The sequence below is a fragment of the Urocampus carinirostris genome, chromosome 3 (genome assembly GCF_059441175.1).
Source record: "Urocampus carinirostris isolate Australia breed hairy pipefish chromosome 3, RoL_Ucar_1.0, whole genome shotgun sequence".
NCBI classification, from domain to species: domain Eukaryota; kingdom Metazoa; phylum Chordata; class Actinopteri; order Syngnathiformes; family Syngnathidae; genus Urocampus; species Urocampus carinirostris.
The window spans coordinates 1035161-1056737 of record NC_142351.1 but is presented as its reverse complement, the minus strand read 5'-3'; the positions used below and the strand labels follow the sequence as shown (position 1 = coordinate 1056737).

The 21577-nt window shown below is 43.8% G+C and overlaps 3 protein-coding genes across 3 annotated transcripts in view; all 3 read left to right on the top strand.

The window, feature by feature from the left end:
- LOC148368215 (uncharacterized) overlaps positions 1–21577 on the top strand; it is a 359448-nt gene that overhangs the window by 215531 nt on the left and 122340 nt on the right. The gene's annotated exons all lie outside the window — the stretch shown is intronic.
- LOC148368220 (uncharacterized) overlaps positions 1–21577 on the top strand; it is a 306344-nt gene that overhangs the window by 230323 nt on the left and 54444 nt on the right. The gene's annotated exons all lie outside the window — the stretch shown is intronic.
- On the top strand, positions 929–7649 carry LOC148368223 (uncharacterized). Its single transcript, XM_088330197.1, has 3 exons — positions 929–1178; positions 1849–1941; positions 5555–7649. Exons 1-3 carry the CDS (start codon positions 1067–1069, stop codon positions 7282–7284), a joined length of 1935 nt encoding a protein of 644 aa, XP_088186323.1. The 5' UTR covers positions 929–1066; the 3' UTR covers positions 7285–7649.

Below are 21577 nucleotides of genomic sequence, written 5' to 3'. Positions count from 1 at the left end.
GATCGGGGGTTTGACATCTCAGTTGTCGTCTTTTCGGGAACGCAGCGACAGAAACAAACGAGCATAATGGATAGGTCGGCACCAAAATGTCGATATTCGCCAGCTGAATGCGCATTTGAAGGCAATGTAGTTTGAAAAGGGGGAAAACGAGCATTTGAAGGAAATATACGTTGAAAAAAGGGGAGAAACAGACAAAGAGGGCTTGTGAAGTTTTGTCAATTTAAGAGCGCTATTACTCGTGATATTGCGGTAAGATGATTTCCGTTTGTGTGACGTCATTACGCACGCAACGGTTTTTTTGCGTTTTGCTACTGAAGATTACCATCCATGGTCCAAAAAATGGTTGTGTTTTTTTTTGTTTTTTTGCTATTTCTTCTCTCTTTTATTTTATTTGTTATTGTATGTGCGTGTCTTGCTGTCGGTGTAACAGAGTTGAAATTTGATTGTTTGGAATGTTTTTTGCAATTGTGCTTGCTCAATCAATGAACCTTAATGCCAACAATCCAACGGTATCGTGTGACTGACATTTAACATCTATTTTGCAGATGATGAGCTAAAAAAACAACAAAAAATTATTTAAAAAAAGGCCACTTAACTCCAAGCTTCGATAGATCAATTTGCGCCGATCTATCTAGTCCTCTATGTGTTTCTGTTGCTGCGTTCCCTGTAAAGACGACAACTGAGTTTTCCAACCTCCGACCAGGAGAAAGGCTATGTACCCCAACTTTTCAAATAGGACCTCCCACTTTGAGTGTCTTTTTAATCACATTTCCCCGGTTGGGGGTCAGAAAACCCCGACTTTCCACATTTTTGAGACGCTTTTCGGTCGTATCTGGTGGGATCTCCCGAAACACCCATTTTCCTGAACGCAGCATGTGATCCGTGCCACTTGTACCCACAATCCATTGCGGCGGGGTTTCGAGGAGAAGGTGTCATGGCTGCCGAACTATAGAATGTGAAGAAATTCCTCTAGTCGACTTTAAACGACGTCAACTCGACTCAAGTATCACTTTGTGGTCCTTTCTACTGCCGAGTTGGAGATATATTTCGTTGGAATTCGGAGAGAATGTGCTCCAGTGGGGAAGAAGAACCTTTTCAAGAGAAGCTTCGGGGAACCAAAGAGGAGAGCGAGCGAGAATGTCGACGACCCGACGCTTTTTCCAAGCAGCTCGGGGAAGGTCTATCATTTTCACTTCTCCTACAAAACCTAAAGTGTAGGAAATCAAATGAAATTTTCAAGTCCAATCAAAACTTCAGTAGTTCCATTATAAAACAAATGCGAAATGCCAACATGACTTCAAACAAAAAGTGCATGGCCATTTCAATTGAGCTTTGGATTGGATCCAACATGGCGGTCCGCACCAATGCTGCGGCGAGTTGCTCATTTTTCTGCTTTTATATGTAACCGTGGTGTACTTGTCCCACCAAAGATCCACATTCACGCCGGACCGTATGATGAGGTTTTTATGATTACAGTTTCTGCAAATGAATGAGTCACAACATTAGCTTTTCTGCTGGCTTTGATCTTCTTGATCATGGCTATGAGAGTACTTGTAAAGTATGTATGTTTCCATGACTTCCTTAGTATTTAATGTTGATGTTGACCGTGTATTACGTACTAAGGCCCTTGCAACATCCATTTCCGCTTGGTCATCCTGGAAGGGGGATGACCCCATGTGCGGTCCCTTCCCAAGGTTTCTTCATTTTCCGCATCCTGACACTTTTTGAGTGTTTCCTTGCCCTTTTGTAGCTTTCAGATCAGGTTGATGTTACAATGGTTTGTTGCGCATCCCTTTTGTGAGTTTCTGTGTGTAAAGGCGTCACAAATAAATGCCATTTGTGTTGCAGACATGGGTGAAGACCATCTTCCTACTGCGAGGCAGGAACCAGAGTGTCCAGGAACTGTTTACAAGATACTCCGAATTGTGTTGAACAGAGCAGGTTGGTGGTTTTACTTTCCGCAATACGAGATATTTGGCCGTCAACGTCCACCGTACTTTCCTTTGGAATAAGGTCCGGCCTTCTGTCCTGCTCATTCTTTCAAAATATATACAGTGAAGAAAAGAAGTATTTGAACACCTGAGAAAATCTCAATTGCTCTATAGCCCTTTCCGGCCTTCTGGAGGTGTCCAATTGTGTCTCCGGTGTCTTTGGACGGCTCTTTGGTCTTCGGCATGTTACTGGTTCAAGTCTTATTGCGTGGGGTCATCCTAGCCATCTCCGGGGAGTGGGCAGGGGACACCCTGAACCGGCCGCCAGCCAATCGCAGGGCACACGGGGAAAGACGACTCATTCACACCGAGGGACAATTTGGACCGGCCAATTCACCTGAAATGCATGTTTTTGGCATGTGGGAGGAAATTGGAGTGCACAGGGAGAACATACAAACTCTGCACAGTAGTAGCTGGATATGAACCCACGAAGGACGTTCCCATGACCTCAGAACTGTGCCGCACACGCTCTAACCACTGCACCGCCGTGCTGACCAGAGAAAATGAATGTTGATATTTGGTACGGTAGCCTTGGTCGGCTATTACAGAGGTCAAACGTTTGCCGTAGTCTTTCACCAGGTTTGCAAACACTGCCGGAGATTTCTTGGCCCACTCCTCCACGCAGATCTTCTCTAGATCAGTCAGGTTTCTGGGCTGTCGCTGAAAAACATAGAGTTTGATCTGCCTCAGAAGATTTTCGATTGGTTTCAGGTCTGGAGACGGGCTGGGCCATGTGAGAACCTTGATATTTTTCTTACAGAGCAATTCCTTGGTTTTCCTGGCTGCTTTTGGGTCATTGTCATGTCGGAAGACCCGTCTTCAACGATTTGACTGAGGAGAGAAGGTTGTTCCCCCAAATCTCACAATACTCGGCCCCAGTCATCCTCTCTTTAATGCAGTGCACTCGTCCTGTCCCGTGAGCAAACAAAAAACCCCAAAGCATGATGTTATAATCCCCATTTTTCGCAGTAGGGATGGTGGTATGATCGTTCTCTTCATTCTTCTTCCTCCAAAGACGCTTAGTAGCATTATGACCAAAATGTACTATTTTGGTCTCCTGAACTCAAAACCTTCTCCTGTGACTCCTCCGCATCATCCAAACGGTCATAAGCAAACTGAAGACAGGCTTTGACATGTACTGGTTTAAGCAGGGGAACCTTTGGTGCCATGCATGATTTCAAATCATGACGTCTTTGTGTATTTCCTGCAGTAACCTTGGAAACGGCGGTCCCGGCTCTTTTCAGGTCATTGACCAACTCCTGTCGTGTAGTTCCGGGCAGATTCGTCACCGTTCTCAGAATCATTGAGACCCCACGAGGTGGTCTCTCCGAATGATGGTCATGTTTAGCTTCTCCCATTTTCTAACGATTGCTCCAACAGTGGACCTTCTGAGAAAAATGGCTCTTTGCAAAATGATGCATTTCAAGCAGAAGTTTTGCCCCGGTGCTTTTTTGTAATATCTATGTTTTTGACACCTAAACAATACTTTCCATAAACACAAGGTCACTTGGCTTGAAAAAGAACATTTGATTGCAAGAAGACTAAACCTATGCAAGAACTTTGCAAAAATTCTCAGCCCCTGATGTCTCGGGTGACGTGATCACACGATTCGGGTCGTCACGGTGATGGCAGGGTCCTACGGATACGTCATCCCAACCAAGGCCCAGGTCATTTTTTTTTTTACAAAAGACTAAAGATTTGAAGCGTTAACAGTATGTACTTATCTTTGCTTTTCTATTCAGCGCCCCACGAAGTAATAGATAGATGGATAGATAGACAGATACTTTATTCATCCCCGTAGAGAAATTCACACTTCCAGCAGTCTACCCCGCTGTTTTATTAGATTACAGATTAACATGATGCCCTAGGGGTGCTTGTAGCGGAGCGGATGACATATTGCTAGTCCAAAAGTTCGACATCCCTGCGGCAGATGGAAATCTTTTCTTTGTGAAAATCCAGGGATACACCACCTCGTGTTAGCAAGTCCTCTCCGATTCCCCCCGGCTTTCGTGTCTCTGTTTAGCAGCGTTGAAGCCGGATAGCTCCAGGTAGCTCCGGGTGGCTACACGTTAGCGTCCGGAATGCTAAACGTGACTCATGTTTGTGCAAAACACAGCGGCGAATGCAGGAACAAAACGCGGCACTAAGTGTTGATAAAGATCGGATCGAAACCACTCCTACCACCTAGTGGCCATTTCATTCCCAGAGGCCAAATACTTGCTGATCAGCAGCGCTTAAGCCTTTAGATTTTTTTTTTATGTTTTGCCACTCGGGGACAATGCTTCCGAACGAATTGAGGGCAATACAAATAAATGTGGGACCTCGGTGATCGCGGTTTATGGGGACCAAAACCACTCGCGAAAAGTGAAAATCTGCAAAGTAGCGACGCCCCTTCAAAAAAGAAAAACCCTTTGCAGTACACCCCCCCTGTATACAGTGCACCATATGGAATACGGTGAGAGAGAGAGATTCTTGTTAATCAAAGCAAATTGAACTTTGAACCCGGGATTAGGTTTTCATCCAGGTTGATTTTTTTCTTGGATCCAAATAAGCGCTGCTGTTGTGGCAAATAGAATTGCATTTGTGCATACACTGACGTCAGTGGAATAAAACTGAGTTCGGATACACTGACACTGACGTCAGTGAAAAAGTCAGAACAAAATGTTCTCTGGCAGATGGTTTCGGCAGATGGTTTCCTTATAAGGATACAACGGACGGCTCGAATGAGAAAAACAAAATTCCTTTAAGTAGTACGTGATATCGGACCGCCTTCTGGGTCGGACTAAATTGGATACAAAAAGTGATGTAACGGTTTCAGCTCTGAGAGAAACTTCGTTGCAATAAAAGTCTCTCCCTCCACGCTGGCTTCTGTTTATTTTCCCTTATCTACTTATCTATCGAACCGACAAATTCTCCAATGTTGAATTCTACAACACTGCATTTTCCATTTTCTTCTTCTGGCTCTTTACGAGCCTTTTGGCATCTTTCCTGAAAGAGATTGCAGCAGTTTTGCGGACGTTCTTCTCTTGTACAATGGATTCGTTCGGGCCATATTGTCGGGCTATCGCTACTTCCTGCTTTCGACTGGTCCGATAAACTCGCTTTTTCCTTGGCGGCGAACATCTTTGGCTTTTTCTCGGCTCGGCTGGACGCACCGAGGGATAAAGAGCGTTTCGAAAAAGCTTTAGACTCGAAAATTCGCCACGAGAAAAAGGCGAGCTCACTGCCAGCTATGGCGAGAAGCGTACCGTATAGGAGGTAAGCGCGGTCTACTGTAGCCGACGGGCCAATGGGAGTCGAGTATTCGGCGAGTGCCGGCCAATCGGCTCGCGTCGATGGCCGAAAACGTGCGTTTCTTTGTGTTTTCAAATGACTCCTTCTAATTGAATGTTTTCTTTTCAAATGTTGTAAAATAATCTCCTTTCTAAATTGGAATATTTTCCATGATTCATTTTTGAACTTTTTGAATTGATATTATTATTATTAGTAGTAATTTTTTGTAACTATTACATGGAAGCGCGGAGTAGCGAGGTACCACTGTAAATGTGACTTGTGTCTTGCAGACGTCGGCCGAGAATATCTTGCTCCTGCGCGGCAGGAACCAGAGTTGCCTGACGTTGAAATTGAGGAGGAAGATCTGAAGCCTTATCACGTTAATAAGCAAGAGACGGAAGATGGGGAGCCTGTTGAGGAGGAGGACGATTATTCAGTCTTGCGCGTGACCGGGGTCCGTTCAAACGCCGAAGATCAAGGTCAACCCGAAGATAACGGTCGGCAGGAGCTTCTAAGAATCAGCTCCCGTCAACACGTGGAAACGGATGAGGACGACTCGCAGTCGGAAGGTGGTAACACATGTTCTCAGTGTGGGAAAACCTTTCGAAGCAAGTTTTATATGAAGTTGCATATGAAATTACATGCTGGGGAGAAGCCTTTTTCTTGCTCAGTTTGTGGTCAAAAATTCTCACAGAATGGGAACTTAAAAATACACACCAGAACCCACACTGGCGAAAAGCCTTTTTCCTGCTCAGTTTGTGGTCAAAGATTCGCTTCAAATGGGCACTTAAAAATACACACCAGAAACCACACTGGGGAAAAGCCTTTTGCCTGCTCAGTTTGTGGTATAAAATTCACTACAAGTGGTCAGTTAAAAATACACACATTAACCCACACTGGCGAAAAGCCTTTTGCCTGCTCAGTTTGCGATAAAAGATTCACTACAAGTAGCAACTTAAAGAGACACATTAGATCACATACTGGTGAGAAGCCTTTTGTCTGTTCAGTTTGCGGTCAAAGATTCTCTAAAAATGAGAGCTTAAAAAAGCACGGACTGTTCCACACCGGGGAGAAGCCTTTTTCCTGCACAGTTTGTGGTCAAAGATTCACTAAAAGTGAGAACTTAAAAATACACACCACAACCCACACTGGCGAGAAGCCTTTTTCCTGCTCAGTTTGTGGTAAAAAATTTACCTTTCGTTGGATCTTAAAAACACACACACTAACCCACACTAAGGAGAAGCCCTTTTCTTGCGCAGTTTGTGGTCTAAGATTTACCTTGCGCTGCGTCTTAATACGACACACACTAACCCACACTGGGGAGACGCCTTTCACCTGCTCAATTTGTGGCAAAACATTCACAGAGAAAGGGCGCTATAAAAAACACACAATATCCCACACCGGCGAGAAGCCTTTCACCTGCTCAGTTTGTGGTCAGAGATTTAGCAGGAGTAGAATCTTAAAGAACCACATTAAAACCCACACTGGCGAGAAGCCTTTTTCCTGCTCAATTTGCGGTCAAAGATTCACCCGGAATGGGAACTTAAAAATACACACTAAAACCCACACTGGCGAGAAGCCTTTTTCCTGCTCAGTTTGCGGTAAAAAATTCACCCGAAGTGGACAATTAAAACAACACACACTAATCCACACAGGGAAGAAGCCTTTTTCTTGCTCAGTTTGCGGTAAAAAATTCATTAAAAGTGCAAACTTAAAAAGACACACATTAACCCACACTGGGGAGAAGCCTTTTTCCTGCTCAGTTTGCGGTCGAGGATTCGCTACAACTTCGAACTTAAAACAACACACACTAACCCACTCTGGGAAGAAGCCTTTTTCCTGCTCAGTTTGTGGAAAACGATTCTCACAGAATGGAAACTTAAAAATGCACCAAAAAACCCACACTGGCGAAAAGCTTTTTTCTTGCTCAGTTTGTGGTCAAAAATTTGCCCTAAATGAGCATTTGAAATTACACCATCTAACCCACTCTGGAGATAAGCCTTCCGCCTCTTCAGTTTGAGGAAAACGATTCACCTTAAGGGGGGACTGGAGATAACACACACTTACCCACACTAACGAGAAGCGTGGTCAAACATTCACTAAGAGTTGTAACTTAAAAAACATTCAATTGGCTAAGTATCACACAGGCTGTCCATAGGAACATAACGGCTACAAAACCATTTGCCCTCACCTTTTTTTCATTTTTGCCAGCACATCAAAAAAGCTACATTCATTCACAGGAAGTGAACAGACTCTCCAGCTGTGTCATAAAGATTTGTGACCCCAAAGTCTTCATATGGATTCAAAAGATTCAGGATTTGCATACCTGTCATATTTCTTGATAGATGATTTAGTTCATCTCTTGTCCCCATAAACTTTTGCCTTTTATCAATAATCTCATTTCATTAGCTGCATCACCCATCCTCATTAGGGTCGGGGGGGGGGGGGGGGGGGGGGGGGGGCTGGAGCTTATCCCAGCCATCCCCGGGCAGTGGGCAGGGGACACCCTGAACAGGTTGCCAGCCAATCGCAGGGCACACGGTGACAGACAACTCATTCACACCTAGGGACAATTTGGAGCGGCCAATTCACCTGAAATGCATGTTTTCGGAATGTGGGAGGAAACTGGAGTGCCCGGAGGAAACCCACGCAAGCACGGGGAGAACATGCAAAGTCCGCACAGGAAGTCTGGAGCTGGTTATCAATAATTATAATAATAAGATGGCCGACATAGATCTTTAGGGTTGTGGCCTGTTCTCACCAGAGCAACAAAGCTTGGGGAGCCCGCGGTTCTCTCCGTCCCTGTCGTCCGGATGATAGCAACCTCCGTGAAGTCCACAGCTAAAAGAGTTAAGAACCCAACTATTTTCATCTTCCTGTGAGGCCATGAGCTGCTTCTCACACACTCCTCCCTTGAGTGACTTGTTCTCAAAGGTACACATAAAGGGTGAGTGCAAAAACCTGTCTTTGGTGTTTTGGGCAAATATCCCATGTTAGCACGCTATGAAAACAATCCCCGATCATTGAAATGAGTGTATTATCTTCAAACCGTGTTCATTGATCGGTACTGTGAACCCGTTGCATCAAATGCAATATTGCACAACCGTTACAATACCAACGGTATCACGACAACCCTGTATGTAACATCCCACATGCCGACATTTCTTGTGTAAATACCATGTCAATTATAACTATAGCCTTATCCCCCTTGTTTTATAACATTATCTTCTCTGTTCCTTTATTTTCTTGCTCATATCTCACTATGAATGTGTAAAACTGGAGTGTCATGCCCAATTGCGTTGTCACAATATGTTAGCCCATTTGTAACAATGACAATAAAGGTATATTCTATTCTATTCTATTTCTTCCATCTTCCCCCTTGCCAACTGTAAGGGAAATTATGGTCTAAGATTGCCCTTCATACTATATTCTATACTTTTACTTTTATACATTTATATTGACTCAATAATTGTACAGTTAAGTTTTCGAGTTGCTTTTCGGAGCGAACGCCTCCAAGGTCAAGAGCACAAGCTTCCCAAGCCAAAGGAACTTTGTCTCTACAGTTTGGAGGCGACCGGTGGGCTTCCTGTTATCAAACGGGTGCACAGAACTCCTTTTGGCTGACCCGTACCGCCCAAGGACAGGAGCATAAGATTCCCAAGACAAAGGAACTTTGTCTCTACAATTTGGAGGCCACTGGTCATTTTCTCAAGACTCCCATTTATTTTCAAACAATGAACTTCTGTGATGTATCAATTATTTTACTCGCACGCCGTCGACCGACCAACATTATACACTGCATTGAAATATGTCATTCCTGTCTCAACCAATCAGAATGCGCTTTGGTGCACGTGTTTTATTCTATCCTCCAATCAGAAATCTAGGAAACGGTAAAAGAAAGAGGCTGACGCTTCAGTCCGTGGGATTATATTATCATTGAAATCCAAGAACGCAATTTTGCCTCGTTTCGATGCGCTCGCTTTACTTTAATAAACGAGTTTGATTGTTTCGATCATCGATTCTACACTTTGAAGCGTCATTTTATGACCCTTTTTGTTACCGAAACGGGAAGGTTCCAATCTAGGAACACCGATACTTCTGGCATGAAGTTTCTTGTCTAAACGGACAAAACGCTTTGATGGAAAACTCCGAATGCTATCGGTTAATAAGTTGAAATTCGAGGAACGCATCGCTCCTGTACATGAAAGTTCACGATTTGAATGTTTAGCAAAAAGGTTGGAAAGAGCTGAAAGAAGAGAGAAACAACACCTGGAGAAACAGAGGAACAAACGGCAGAGCTTGGCCTCCCGTCTAGGCCTTTCCTGGGACGACGCCCCGAAGCATTTACCGTATTTTCCGCACTACGGGGCGCACCGGGTTATAGGGCGCACCCCCAAAAATAGTTTTTGGTCCTATATCTTCCATAGATAAGGCGCACCGGATGATAAGGCTTTACAACGGGAACGTGGACAAAACAGTCAGATGGTTCAGTCCAACCAATTACCCCCTTAACATTCCCAAAGTTTCAAAGAAGAAAATACGTGTCTCAGACATGTACAGAAACATTGTTTGTACCATGTCACTCAAATGCATCGTTCCAAATATCATTCGGAAGGTTCAAATTGTGAACCGAAACGGTAGTGAAATCAAAAACATTTCATTTTGTTTTTGTGTCATGTTTCTTGATGGATGATCTATTTCATCTCTTGTCCGCATACAATTTTGCCTCTTCTCAACAATTATAATGATTATAATAACAAGATGGCCGACCTAAATCTTAAGGGTTGGGGCCTGTTCTCACCAGAGCCACAAAGCTTAGAGAGCCTGTGCTTCTCTCCGTCCCTGTCGTCCGGATGGGAACAATCCCCGTGAAGTCCGCCGCCAAAAGAGATAGGAAGCTTTATTTTTTATCTTCCTGGTTGTCCATGTGCTGGTTCTCACACACTCCTCTGCCCTGAGGGACTTTTTCTCAAAGGTACACAAGCATGGTTCATGCAACAACCTGTCTTTGGTGTTCTGGGCAAATATCCCATGTTGGCACGCTATGAAAACAGTCCCTGATCATTGAAATGAGTATTATCTTACAAACAAGACCAAATTTGGTCAAAATTTCAGGGAAAAGCTGGTCCTCTTTTCTACGGCCTGGACAAAGACGGGAGCACAGAAAGCCGGGTGGCAGCCAAAGGAGGGGTCCTCGGCGCACAGATCCCAGACTACAGAAACGGACTTTTCGAAGTTTCTAAGATTATTCCTACAGAATTTCGGGATCAGATGAACAAATTGTACATTTAACAACAATCTCTTTGTTAGACCTGTTAGCAATTAGCAATTTGATAATAATAATAATAATATTAATAATAATAATAATAATTTCCTTGTATTGTCATTATGTGTAACAATGTACACAGAACGAAATGTCGATTACACCTGACCCGTTGTAGCGAGCCGATGCAGTCGCAGCCAACAGAGGGCGCCGCCGACCACTTTTTAAGTCTTAGGAATGACTCGGCCGAGGCGCGAACCACCGACCTCCCAGTCTCAAAGCGGGCGCCTTACCATCTAGGCTACTGAGCTGGTATATGGGGTAAATCCTATGAAATATTTTGAACAACATTTCTCTTTGTTTCTAAATAAGTAGCAATTGGATAATCTTGTCAATCAATTCAACTCATTTCATCCGAAAAGACCAACGCTATCCAGCCAGCAGACTTCTTTTTGGCTCTCGGAGTCATCATTGCTAGACCGGCATTTTCAGAGCAGAGGTTCCATATAGGAACATAGGGGGGAATCAAATCACAGAGATAATACAGAGATAAGAGGGCGCAAATCCATGCAAACATTTCTATGTTAATAAGAGAACCTTAAGGTCACATCTCAAACGGACTGGGAGCCATTGCAGGTTGGCCAATACAGGAGTAATATGCTCAAACTTTTTGGTCTTAGTCGAGAGCTGCCGCATTCTGAACCAGCTGCAATCTTTTGATGCCAGACTTCGAGAGACCAGAAAGCGATACATAACAGTCATCGAGCCGAGAAATCATAAACCCGTGAATCTGATTGAGACAGCATCTTTGCAATATTAAGGAGGTGGAAGAAAAGCTACTCGAAGTCATATTTTTCACATGTAACTGAACATCAGATTAGGATCAAATATAACACCTAAATTTTTGACTGAGTCACATTTGTCTAGGTTGCGGGTAGTTTTTGAAAACAACTGTCGACATTGAGCTGGACCAATAATCAACATTTCAGTTTTTTCTGGCTTAAGGCGTAAAAAAATGAAGTGACATCCATATTTGAATATCAGTAAAGCAAGCCTCCAGATTTCTACAACGTAACTGTCCAGTTGTCTCCAGTGGCACAATCCGTTGAGTGTCATCTGCATAGCAATGGAAACTAATATGATACTTGCGGATAATGTCACCAAGCGGAAGCATAAAAATACTAAAAAGAAGGGGGCCAAGTACAGAGCCTTGAGGAACACCACAGGGGACATTAGATTGTTTAGAGGTCAGATTGCCATAGTTAACACATTGCATCCTGTCTGACAGGTAGGACCTAAACCACGAGAGTACAGTTCCTGAGATACCAACGCGTTCTAGACGAATCAATAATATGTTGTGGTCGACCGTATCAAAAACAGCGCTGAGATCCAGCAGCAGTAACATTGATGAGGCACCAGAATCTATTGTTAAAAGGAGATCATTGGTTCCTTTATCAAGGGCTGTCTCAGTAGAATGTTTTGCCCTAAATGCTGACTGGACAGTTTCAAAGAGGTTTTTTACTGACATGAAGTCATTTAGCTGCTGCGCAATGAACTTTTCGAGTCATTTTGCAAATAATGGCAGATTTGTCGCTGGCTTATAATTACCCAGGCTTTCCGGGTCAAGGTTATGTCGCTTAAGCGATTGTTTAATGACGGCAGACTTGAAGGCTACTGGAACAATACCCGAGGATAGCGATATATTAATAATATTTAAAACTGATGGTCCTAAGATCCCAAACTGATCCTTCACCAGTGACGTTGGAAACGGATCGAGCAGGCACGTAGTTTGTTTGGCCCTACTGACCATCTGTGTTAGACTATCAAGGGACAAATCATTGAAAGCGGACAACCGCCGACACTGTCCTTACCTAACACCTCCACATCTTTAAGGTAGGACAAAGTTGAAGGGCTTTCATTTAAGATTTCATTCCTGATGAGCTGAATCTTTTTATTAAAATACTCCATAAATCATGAGCAAAATTTCGGATTATTCTCATGTATAACAATAATCTTAAACTAAAACGATGTTTTAGCTGAGGCAAGAGCTACTTTATATTTCAGCAAGCTGTCACACCAGGCAAGTTGGAAGACCTCCAGCTTTTCGTTCAAGTTTTCTGCAACCTTGTTTGAGTAACCTGGTTTCTTCAGCAAACCAAGGTGTATTCTTCTTGGGTCGGAATTTATACTTTGGGGACGCCACAGAATCAAGAACATTAACCAAAGCAGTATTGAAGTTGTTTGTAAGTGAGTCAACAGACCCAGTATACGAAGGGGAGGCTGCAGCTACCGTAGGTAATAATTCTTTTAAGGCTAATACCGTGTTAGGGCGGATACTGCGACTGCTGAAGCCTAAATTTTCCTTCTCACAGTAAACATTAAACAGCACCTCACACTTAACTGTTCATTTTGCCGGCTGTGGTTTTTGGACTGTATACTTTATATTCAGCTTCAATCGCGAGACTCAAAGCCGGGGTTTGGGCTAGTTTTGTGACTGTGTTGCATCTTTTGATGTGGGCGCGTGCTGTTGATATACAGGTGCGGCCTGTATAAGTACAAAATCGATTTTCCTCCCAAAATTTGGTGGGTGCAGCTTATAATCAGGTGCGCTCTATAGTCCGGAATTTACGGTGTATTATATATATATATATATATATATATACGTATACAATGGAAGCTGGGCTTTCGAACGCCTCTCAGTTCAAACAAATCGGTTCTCGACCAAAAATTTGGAGAAATTCTTGCTCGGCCTTTCGTTCCAAAAATCGGAGTTCCGACGCCGGTACGCTAGGGGCGACTTTGAGCGGCGTACAAGTGTAGATTGCCCCCACCCCTCCTGAAGAACTGTTCGGCAACGCGCACTCCTCTGCTTTCGTTTTTCAAAAGTGGTGAAGGGAGTGTTTTAAGCCCTAATGATGCCTCGGAAGAAGGTTGGTGCAAGCAGCAAAGTTGCTACAGGTGAAAAAAGAGGAGTAGTGCGTACAACTATTGAAATGAAATGATCTGCATTTATATATAGCGCTTTTCAAGTCAATGACTTCCCAAAGCGCTTCACATTGTGCTTCACATTAGCGGCCGTGATCTGTGCAGCCATGTAGGGCGCTAATCTGCTTATTGGGGGTATTAGTGGTTCAGTGTCTTACCCGAGGACACTTTGACATGTAACACGGACGAGCCGGGATTCGAACTGAGATCCCTTTATCCTCAAACGATCGCCCTACCTCCATAAATATTTTGTTTGTTTGTTTGTACATGATTCAAATTGAATCTTTTTTTCCGGCGCCGTCACGAATGGCAGCCAGTCCAGCAGCTCCCGTGTTATTTTCGATGGTTCTCAGCTCAGGGATGCTGCTGGAAATGTGAATTTCCCAAAGCGGGTGAACAAAGTATCTATCTATCTATCTATCTATCTGAGCTACTGCCGCCCCAACTCGATAAATGTAACTTGTATTTAATCGTATGAACTATAAAATCCTTCAATGTATATGTACATAACATTTTGTGCCCATTGCAAGTTCTACTCACATTAAATCATCCAAATTGGAACACACAGATATAGAAAGGTTTTTTTCTCGCCTGAATTTGTTTTTGCAATCAAATGCCCGCAAATGAGTGTAGCGTGGGTGTCCTAACAGGTGAGACAATAGCTTGAAGCCTTACCTGGTTCAGTGAAAAATTGGATCCTAAACTTCAAAAGACATGTTTCTACGGGTATGTTAGGGTGTTTCCAAAAGTGGCTATTTGGAGAAGACCGGTTTACAGTTCGAAAATCTCTGCAAATGTGTATTTTATTCGTGCCAATTTTTCTCGGACATTGCGAGAATTTTGACCGCTTGAATGATCGTCCCGCGTCCATCCCGATTCTCCATACGTGCGCGTAAAAACGGGGCGTAAAATATATCACTGGTGGCGACACTTATTTCAGGGTTTCTTTCAATACAATCGAAACATCTTCGACTTTTTTCGAATTTTATTGGCCGAGCAATGCGTCGATTATCATTTGAAGCGGTCACCATTGGCTAGAGTTCTTGGCAAATAAAAGAGGCGTTGTCGATTTTAGCAATACGGACCGGGATAGGCTGACGCGGGCTGAGGACCGACAAGCCAAGCCGCGATTGGCTGAAAAGGTAGAGATACCTTTCGACTGTTTTTTTTTCAATCCATTACGGTGTGTTTTGGAGTAAACCTTTTCAGGACGTTACGTACTCTGGTGGAACTTCATGGCTGCAAGACCATGTCCTTGGTTGGCGACGTCAGATTGAGAGTTTCAGGGATGAATATACTATGAAATCTTGATATTTTGAATGCCAAAGGTTGAAGCATCAAACTAAATTGAACATTATTAGTTTTGATTGTTAAAGGGGGAACAAATTGGGCCACTGATGGGTCACGTCTTGTATATACTTAGAATAGTTCATATTTCAGTTTAATGTTGTCTTACAACGTGGTCATGGTGATTTCCAGTCTAGACTTCATCTCGGTCCAGGAAAATCCAAGTCCCTTTTCTGTGGTGCTCCCGGTTTCCGACACGAATTTATTCGAAAAAGCCTGTGTCTAGCGTTTATCGTGAAGGGTGCAATTTTAAACACAATGTATTTTCAACGTTAATCGATCGATTTTGTAGTTTGTTGATATGGATAATGATTGATCGACCCACAAATCATGCAGGCAGTCTGATTTGATGAAACTACGTTTTATTCACAGGACAAAGAAAATGGAATCAAACGAAAGAATAAAGCACATTGTTGACACAAGCGCTCAGGGTTGGAAGGTGGAAGAAATGATGCAACAGGTTAATAGTACCGATCAATGAACCCGGTTTGAAGATAATAGATTCATTTCAAAGATCAGGGATTTTTTACAAGCGTGCCAAGATGGGATATTTGCCCAAAACACCAAGGAGGTTGTCGCAATAACCCTTTTTGTGTGCTTTGGAGAACAAAAAAGTCCCTCAGGTGAGGAGTGTGTGAGAAGCAGCACATATCCAAACAGATAGATGAAGAAATAAAGGTTCCCATCTCTTTTTGGCGGCGGACTCTTGTGATTAAGGGCTACACAAATAGAAATGAGTTGACTTGACAATATGGATATTTTTTTTTTCACCACAATGTCAACAGGTCAAAGGCTTTTTGCCAGTGTGGGTTCTAGTGTGTATTTTTAAGTGCCCATTTTGGGTGAATCTTTGACCGCAAATTGAGCAGGAAAAAGGCTTCTCGCCAGTGTGGGTTCTAGTATGTACTTTTAAGTCCCCACTCTGGGCAAATCGTTTACCACAAACTAAACAAGAAAAAGGCTTTTTGCCAGTGTGGGTTCTAGTGTGTATTTTTAAGTGCCCATTTTGGGTGAATCTTTGACCGCAAACTGAGCAGGAAAAAGGCTTCTCGCCAGTGTGGGTTCTAATGTGGTTTTTTAAGCTCGCACTTTCGGTGAATCTTTGACCACAAACTGAGCAAGCAAAAGGCTTCTCGCCAGTGTGGGTTCTGGAATGTTTTTTTAAGTCCCCACTCTGGGCAAATCGTTTATCACAAACTGAGCAGGAAAAAGGCTTCTCGCCAGTGTGGGTTCTTGTGTGACTTTTTAAGTTTCCACTTGTAGTGAATCCTTTTTCACAAACTGAGCAAGAAAAAGGCTTCTTGTCAGTGTGGGTTCTAGTGTGTATTTTTAAGTGCCCATTCCGGGCGAATCTTTGACCGCAAATTGAGCAGGCAAAAGGCTTTTTGCCAGTGTGGGTTAGTTGGTGCATTTTCAAGTGTCCATTTTGGGCAAATATTTGACCGCAAACTGAACAAGAAAAAGGCTTTTCACCAGTGTGGGTTCTAGTGTGTATTTTTAAGTGCCCATTTTGGGTGAATCTTTGACCGCAAATTGAGCAGGCAAAAGGCTTTTTGCCAGTGTGGGTTAGTTGGTGAGTTTTCAAGTGTCCATTTCTGGCGAATTTTTGACCACAAACTGAGCAAGAAAAAGGCTTCTCGCCAGTGTGGGTTCTTGTGTGTATTTTTAAGTGCCCATTCAGGGTGAATTTTTTACCACAAATTGAGCAGGAAAAAGGCTTCTCGCCAGTGTGGGTTCTGGAGTGTCTTTTTAATTGTCCGCTTAAAGTGAATCTTTGACCGCAAACTGAGCAAGAAAAAGGCTTTTCCCCAGCATGGAATTTCATATGCAACTTCATATAATACTTGCTTCGAAAGGTTTTCCCACACTGCGAACATGTTTTACCACCTTCAGCGTTTGCGGAACGGGACGTGTCGTCGTCTTCCGTTTCCAAGTGTTGACGGGAGCTGATGCTTAGAAGCCCCTTCCGACCGTTATCTTCAGGTTGACCTTGATCTTCGGCGGTTGAACGGACCCCGGTCACTCGCAAGACTGGAACATCGTCCTCTTCCTCAACAGGCTCCCCATCCTCTGTCTTTTGCTTAACGTGATAAGGCTTCAGATCCTCCTCAATTTTAACGGCAGGCAACTCTGGTTCCTGCCGCGCAGTAGCAAGATATTCTCGGTTGACGTCTGCAAGACACAAGTCACGTGTATTTGTATTGCCCTCAACTCGTTCGGAAGCATTGTCCCCGAGTGCCAAAACGTGAAAAAAATTCTAAAGGCTAAGGCGCGGCTGATCAGTAAGTATTAGGCCCCTGGGAATGAAATGCTCGTTTTTAGAGGATAAAAAGGGGCCGGAGGGACTTCCGGCGGCGCTACGAGGTAGACGGCAGCAAGGAAAGTCGCTCGGGCAAAAACCACCAAAGACAAATGTAATACATACAAGGAGAAAGAGAGAAAGGCTACAATTTGTGGCTCATATCAAAGAAAAACACTGCAACAAAACACGGTCAAGGAGGGGAGACTTGTTGAGGAAACGGGCGCTAAGGAGAAAAAGACCGAGGGAGCAGAAGGAATGTCATCTGTCGACGAGGGACGCCACTCGGCCATCCTCCGCCAAATCCCTAAATGAAGGCGAGAACACACCGAAGCAGCCGGTGGGAACAAGATTGCCGTGGCAAGACTTGAAAAAGAAGAACTTCTGGAGCGCACTTTGTCGCTGGAGCGGAGGCTGGAAGGCGTGGAGGAGCTACATGCTAACACGGAGGAGCCAACAACGAGACCAGAAGAATCCATAGCCCAGGAAGGGATGGATTCCCGGGGGTGTTCTCCAAAAGCTTTAAGGAAGAATTAACAGCGGTACTGCATAAAGTATTTAACTATGCGCCAACAAAAGGAGATCCCCCCAAATCGGAAGCCATCGTAACAGTCTTGCAGAAAGAAGGAAAAGACCCAAATTCGTGTGAAAGCTAGAGACCACTTACTTTACTTTCGAACCATCTCAAATTTCTCACAAGCATACTGGCAAAAAGAATGCAGAAATGTATAGCTTAATGAATTAAAAATGGATCAAACGGGGTTTATTCCGGGAAGACGGGGCGCAAACAATATCAGCAGGATACTAAACATAATTCCGAGCACAAAATCCGAGAGCCAACCCTCGATGTTACGGAGCTTGGATGCACAAAAAGCTTTCCATAGGGTGAAACCGAGCTTCTTACAAGCAAACACTTATAGCTTTTGGCTTCCCTCAAATATTTGTAGAACGGGTGAAAATAAGCGATAAAAATCCTAAATCTCGGCTTAGAGTAAACGGCTCCGATTTCTTCGAATCAAAGCGGCGCCGCCACCGAGCCTTTCCAGCAGCTCCCCTGTTATCGCTCACTTTTTGTGACTATAGGGCGCACGCCCAAATAATAGTTTTTGGTCCTATATCTTCCATAGATAAGGCGCACCGGATGATAAGGCGCGACAACGGGAACGTGGACAAAACAGTCAGATGGTTCAGTCCAACTGATTACCCCCTTGACATTCCCAAGGCTTGCAAAGAAGCAAATACGTGTCGTAGACACGTGCGGATGCGGTGTCCGTACGATGTCACTCAAAATATCATTCGGAAGGTTCAAGTCTTGGGATTCAAGGAATGCCAACCATTCCTTAGTTTCCATTTTCTTTTTCGCTCGCAACTTTACTGTGCATATGACAATAAACACTTGGAATTGAGTTGAATTCACTCAACTCATCACAGCAACATCAAGATCGTACTAAAACAAGATACCGGGAAAATAGAAAGCCGCATAACTCACTTAAGTTTTCACGTTCAACAATGCTACGCAATCATGGTCTTCTTACAACCGTGAGTGAAGTAAATCCAGGAGGGTCAAATATTTACAAATACAAACTAATGAAACATGTTTCTTTATGGCGTAGTTTAGCAAGCTTGCTACGCCATTGCTAAATTTGGCCAATTGCAGGGTTTGTTTTGGCCATCTAGCCAATCCGAGGCTCTGAATGACTTCAGCCAATAACGATCGATTCAACGGATGATTGATACATCTTTTTCAGCCAATTGCAGGGTTTGTTTTGGCCCTCTAGCCAATCCGAGGCTCCGAATAACTTCAGCCAATAGTGATCGAGTCAAATGATGATTGACACATTGGTTAGCCAATGAAACGCCGGTATATAAATCCCAGCATACACTGCGGACGACTTCGCCTTCGGGGGAAAATCGAGTCGGCGGCTGTTGCGTAAGTTACGAGACCTTGTGATTTAATGTTGATCCATAAATAAGACGTACTGTATTATAAGGCGCATGGTCAGCTTTTGAAAATAATTAAGCCTTTTAGGTGCGCCTTATAGTGCGGAAAATACGGTACTTTCTATCCTATGGACATGGGTTTTAGCGCCCAAAAACGTGTTTATTTGTGGAATCGACTCCTTGCCCTGAAGAATTCTCGTGCCGGCGTGATGAGGGGGCCTATTGTGGAAGAAGAGCCGGAGCTAGCTAAGCAGCTTGCGGCGTTATAAGTCTTCGGTACCGTCCGTAATCATGGGAAATGTGAACTCTCTACCAAATAAGACCGACAAACTGGCTGTGCTGGTGAAAAACATCGAAGCGCACAGGGAGTAGAGTTGCTGTGTTTTGCGGAAACCTGGCTAACGTTTAGCATCCCGGACGCTAAGGTGTAGCCACCCGGAGCTATCCGGCTTCAGCGCCGCAATAGAGAGACACGAAAGGAGGTGAACCCGCTAACACGAGGTGGCGTATCCCTGGGCGCAATTTCCATCTGCCAGAGGGATGTCGAACTTTTGGACTAGCGTGTGACGTCATCTGCTCCGCTACAAGCAGCCCTAGGGCATCATGTTCATCTGTTAATAAACAACAGGGTAGACTGCTGGAAGTGTGAATTTCCCTACGGGGATGAAGAAAGTATCTATCTATCTATCTATCTATCAAAAGAAGAGTCCGGCAAGGGGACTGTTTAAGCCCACTCTTGTTTGCAGTAAGCATAGAACCATTCACGGAATCAACAAGACAAAATGAGCAAATAATGGGGATATAAGATGAAGGACGAACAGAACACAAAATATCATCGTTTGCAGACAACCCGTCGGTAATGCTGAGAGAACCTTCGTTATCGATGCCACCACTGTTGGAGAGCATTCAAATAGATGGAGAAGTACCTGGCTATTTAAAGAATGAGAGCAAATCAGTAGCAATTAAAGGAATATGTAAGTTTGAATCTGGGCTCGTCTGTTGGACTCGTTGTGTCTTGTGCCAAAGTTTTCTGGAGTCAATTTTGACGAGCTGTCTGGGGGCCGACGCGGAGGAGTCAGCGCGCCGTTTTCCCGGGAACAGGAGACCGTAAATTTTGACGCGGGGCAACTCTCGGGCAAAGAGAGGTGAAAAGCCGTCTGGGGGCCCACAAGCGGAGGGAGAAGTCGACGCGCCGTTCTTCCGGGACGGGAGACCATGGGACCCAGCCAAGGGGCGAAGGAGATGCTTTGCTGAGCAACTCGGGAGAATGAGAAGAGTCGGTTTTTGGAAGGAGAAGCGTGCAGAGATGTAGTGATTTGTGTGTTAGAAACAAATCCATCTGTGAGTGAAATGCCGGCTTCTGAGAACTTTCTATGCAGAAAAGAGCAAATTGTTTGAATGAACAGAGATTGGGAAGGTCACAAATTGGAGTCGGACGATTCATTGAAGTTTGTGTTGATTTAACAAGAAATTCCAACACAACGATGATATCAGGAATATGTCCAAGAGATGTGATTGAAAGATTTGATTTCAAATGGACAAATAAAGGGTTTCAATATTTGGGGGTGACACCACATTCCACACAGCTGTTTGATGCAAACTACAAAATGTTGAAAAAAGAATAGATTTCCCATCCATTTCGACTTCTAAATCTTGATTTGCCTTGCGATTAACAAAGAATATGACTTTGGTTTTATTTAAACTTTTCATTTATTTGTATCCATCCATTCTTTTAGGCTAATGACTTCATGATCATAGCACGTTATCAAATCAATATAATTATCATTGGTATAGAAAATGTTAGTGTCGTTGGCAAATATTATTCATCTTATACTTTTGAAACATGAAAAATATATCGGTAACATATAAATTAAATAGCTTTGGACCCAGGATAGAACCCTGTGGTACTCCACAACAGATGTCCAAGTATTCAGACGACAACTGTCCCATTTTCACATATTGCTTCCTCCCCGTCAAATCACTTTGAATCCATTGCACAGACACGCCCCTGATGCCATTTCTATCTTTAGTTTTTTTAATAGTAAACAATAGCTTATTGTGTGTAGACATCTGGTGGAAGTCTTGACCCGGGGGCGGGCAACCATGACGAATTGTTTAGAGCAATACAATAAGGAGCTTTCCCTTTTTGCCATATCTCCTCTCTGCGTATTTTTGGGGGCCACGCCCAACGACGGTCCTCCGAAATAAGGACGTTGCGGAAAGTAAAACCACCAACCTGCTCTGTTCAACACAATTTGGAGTATCTTGTAAACAGTTCCTGGACACTCTGGTTCCTGCCACGCAGGAGGAAGATGGTCTTCACCGATGTCTGCAACACACAAGTCAACTTGCATTAATTTGTGACGAAACTCACATCAACCTGATCTGAAAGCTACAAGAGGGCAAGGAAAGACTCAAAAAAGGTCAGGATGCGCAAAATGAAGAAACCTTGGGAAGGGACCGCACATGAAATATACA

Bases quoted from the DNA above. Each gene is read 5' to 3' on its own strand.
- LOC148368223 (XM_088330197.1), top strand. From the start codon at position 1,067: ATGTGCTCCAGTGGGGAAGAAGAACCTTTTCAAGAGAAGCTTCGGGGA. The intron at 1,179-1,848 runs GTCTATCATTTT...TTTGTGTTGCAG, and splicing joins TTCCAAGCAGCTCGGGGAAG to ACATGGGTGAAGACCATCTT. The intron at 1,942-5,554 runs GTTGGTGGTTTT...TGTGTCTTGCAG, and splicing joins AATTGTGTTGAACAGAGCAG to ACGTCGGCCGAGAATATCTT.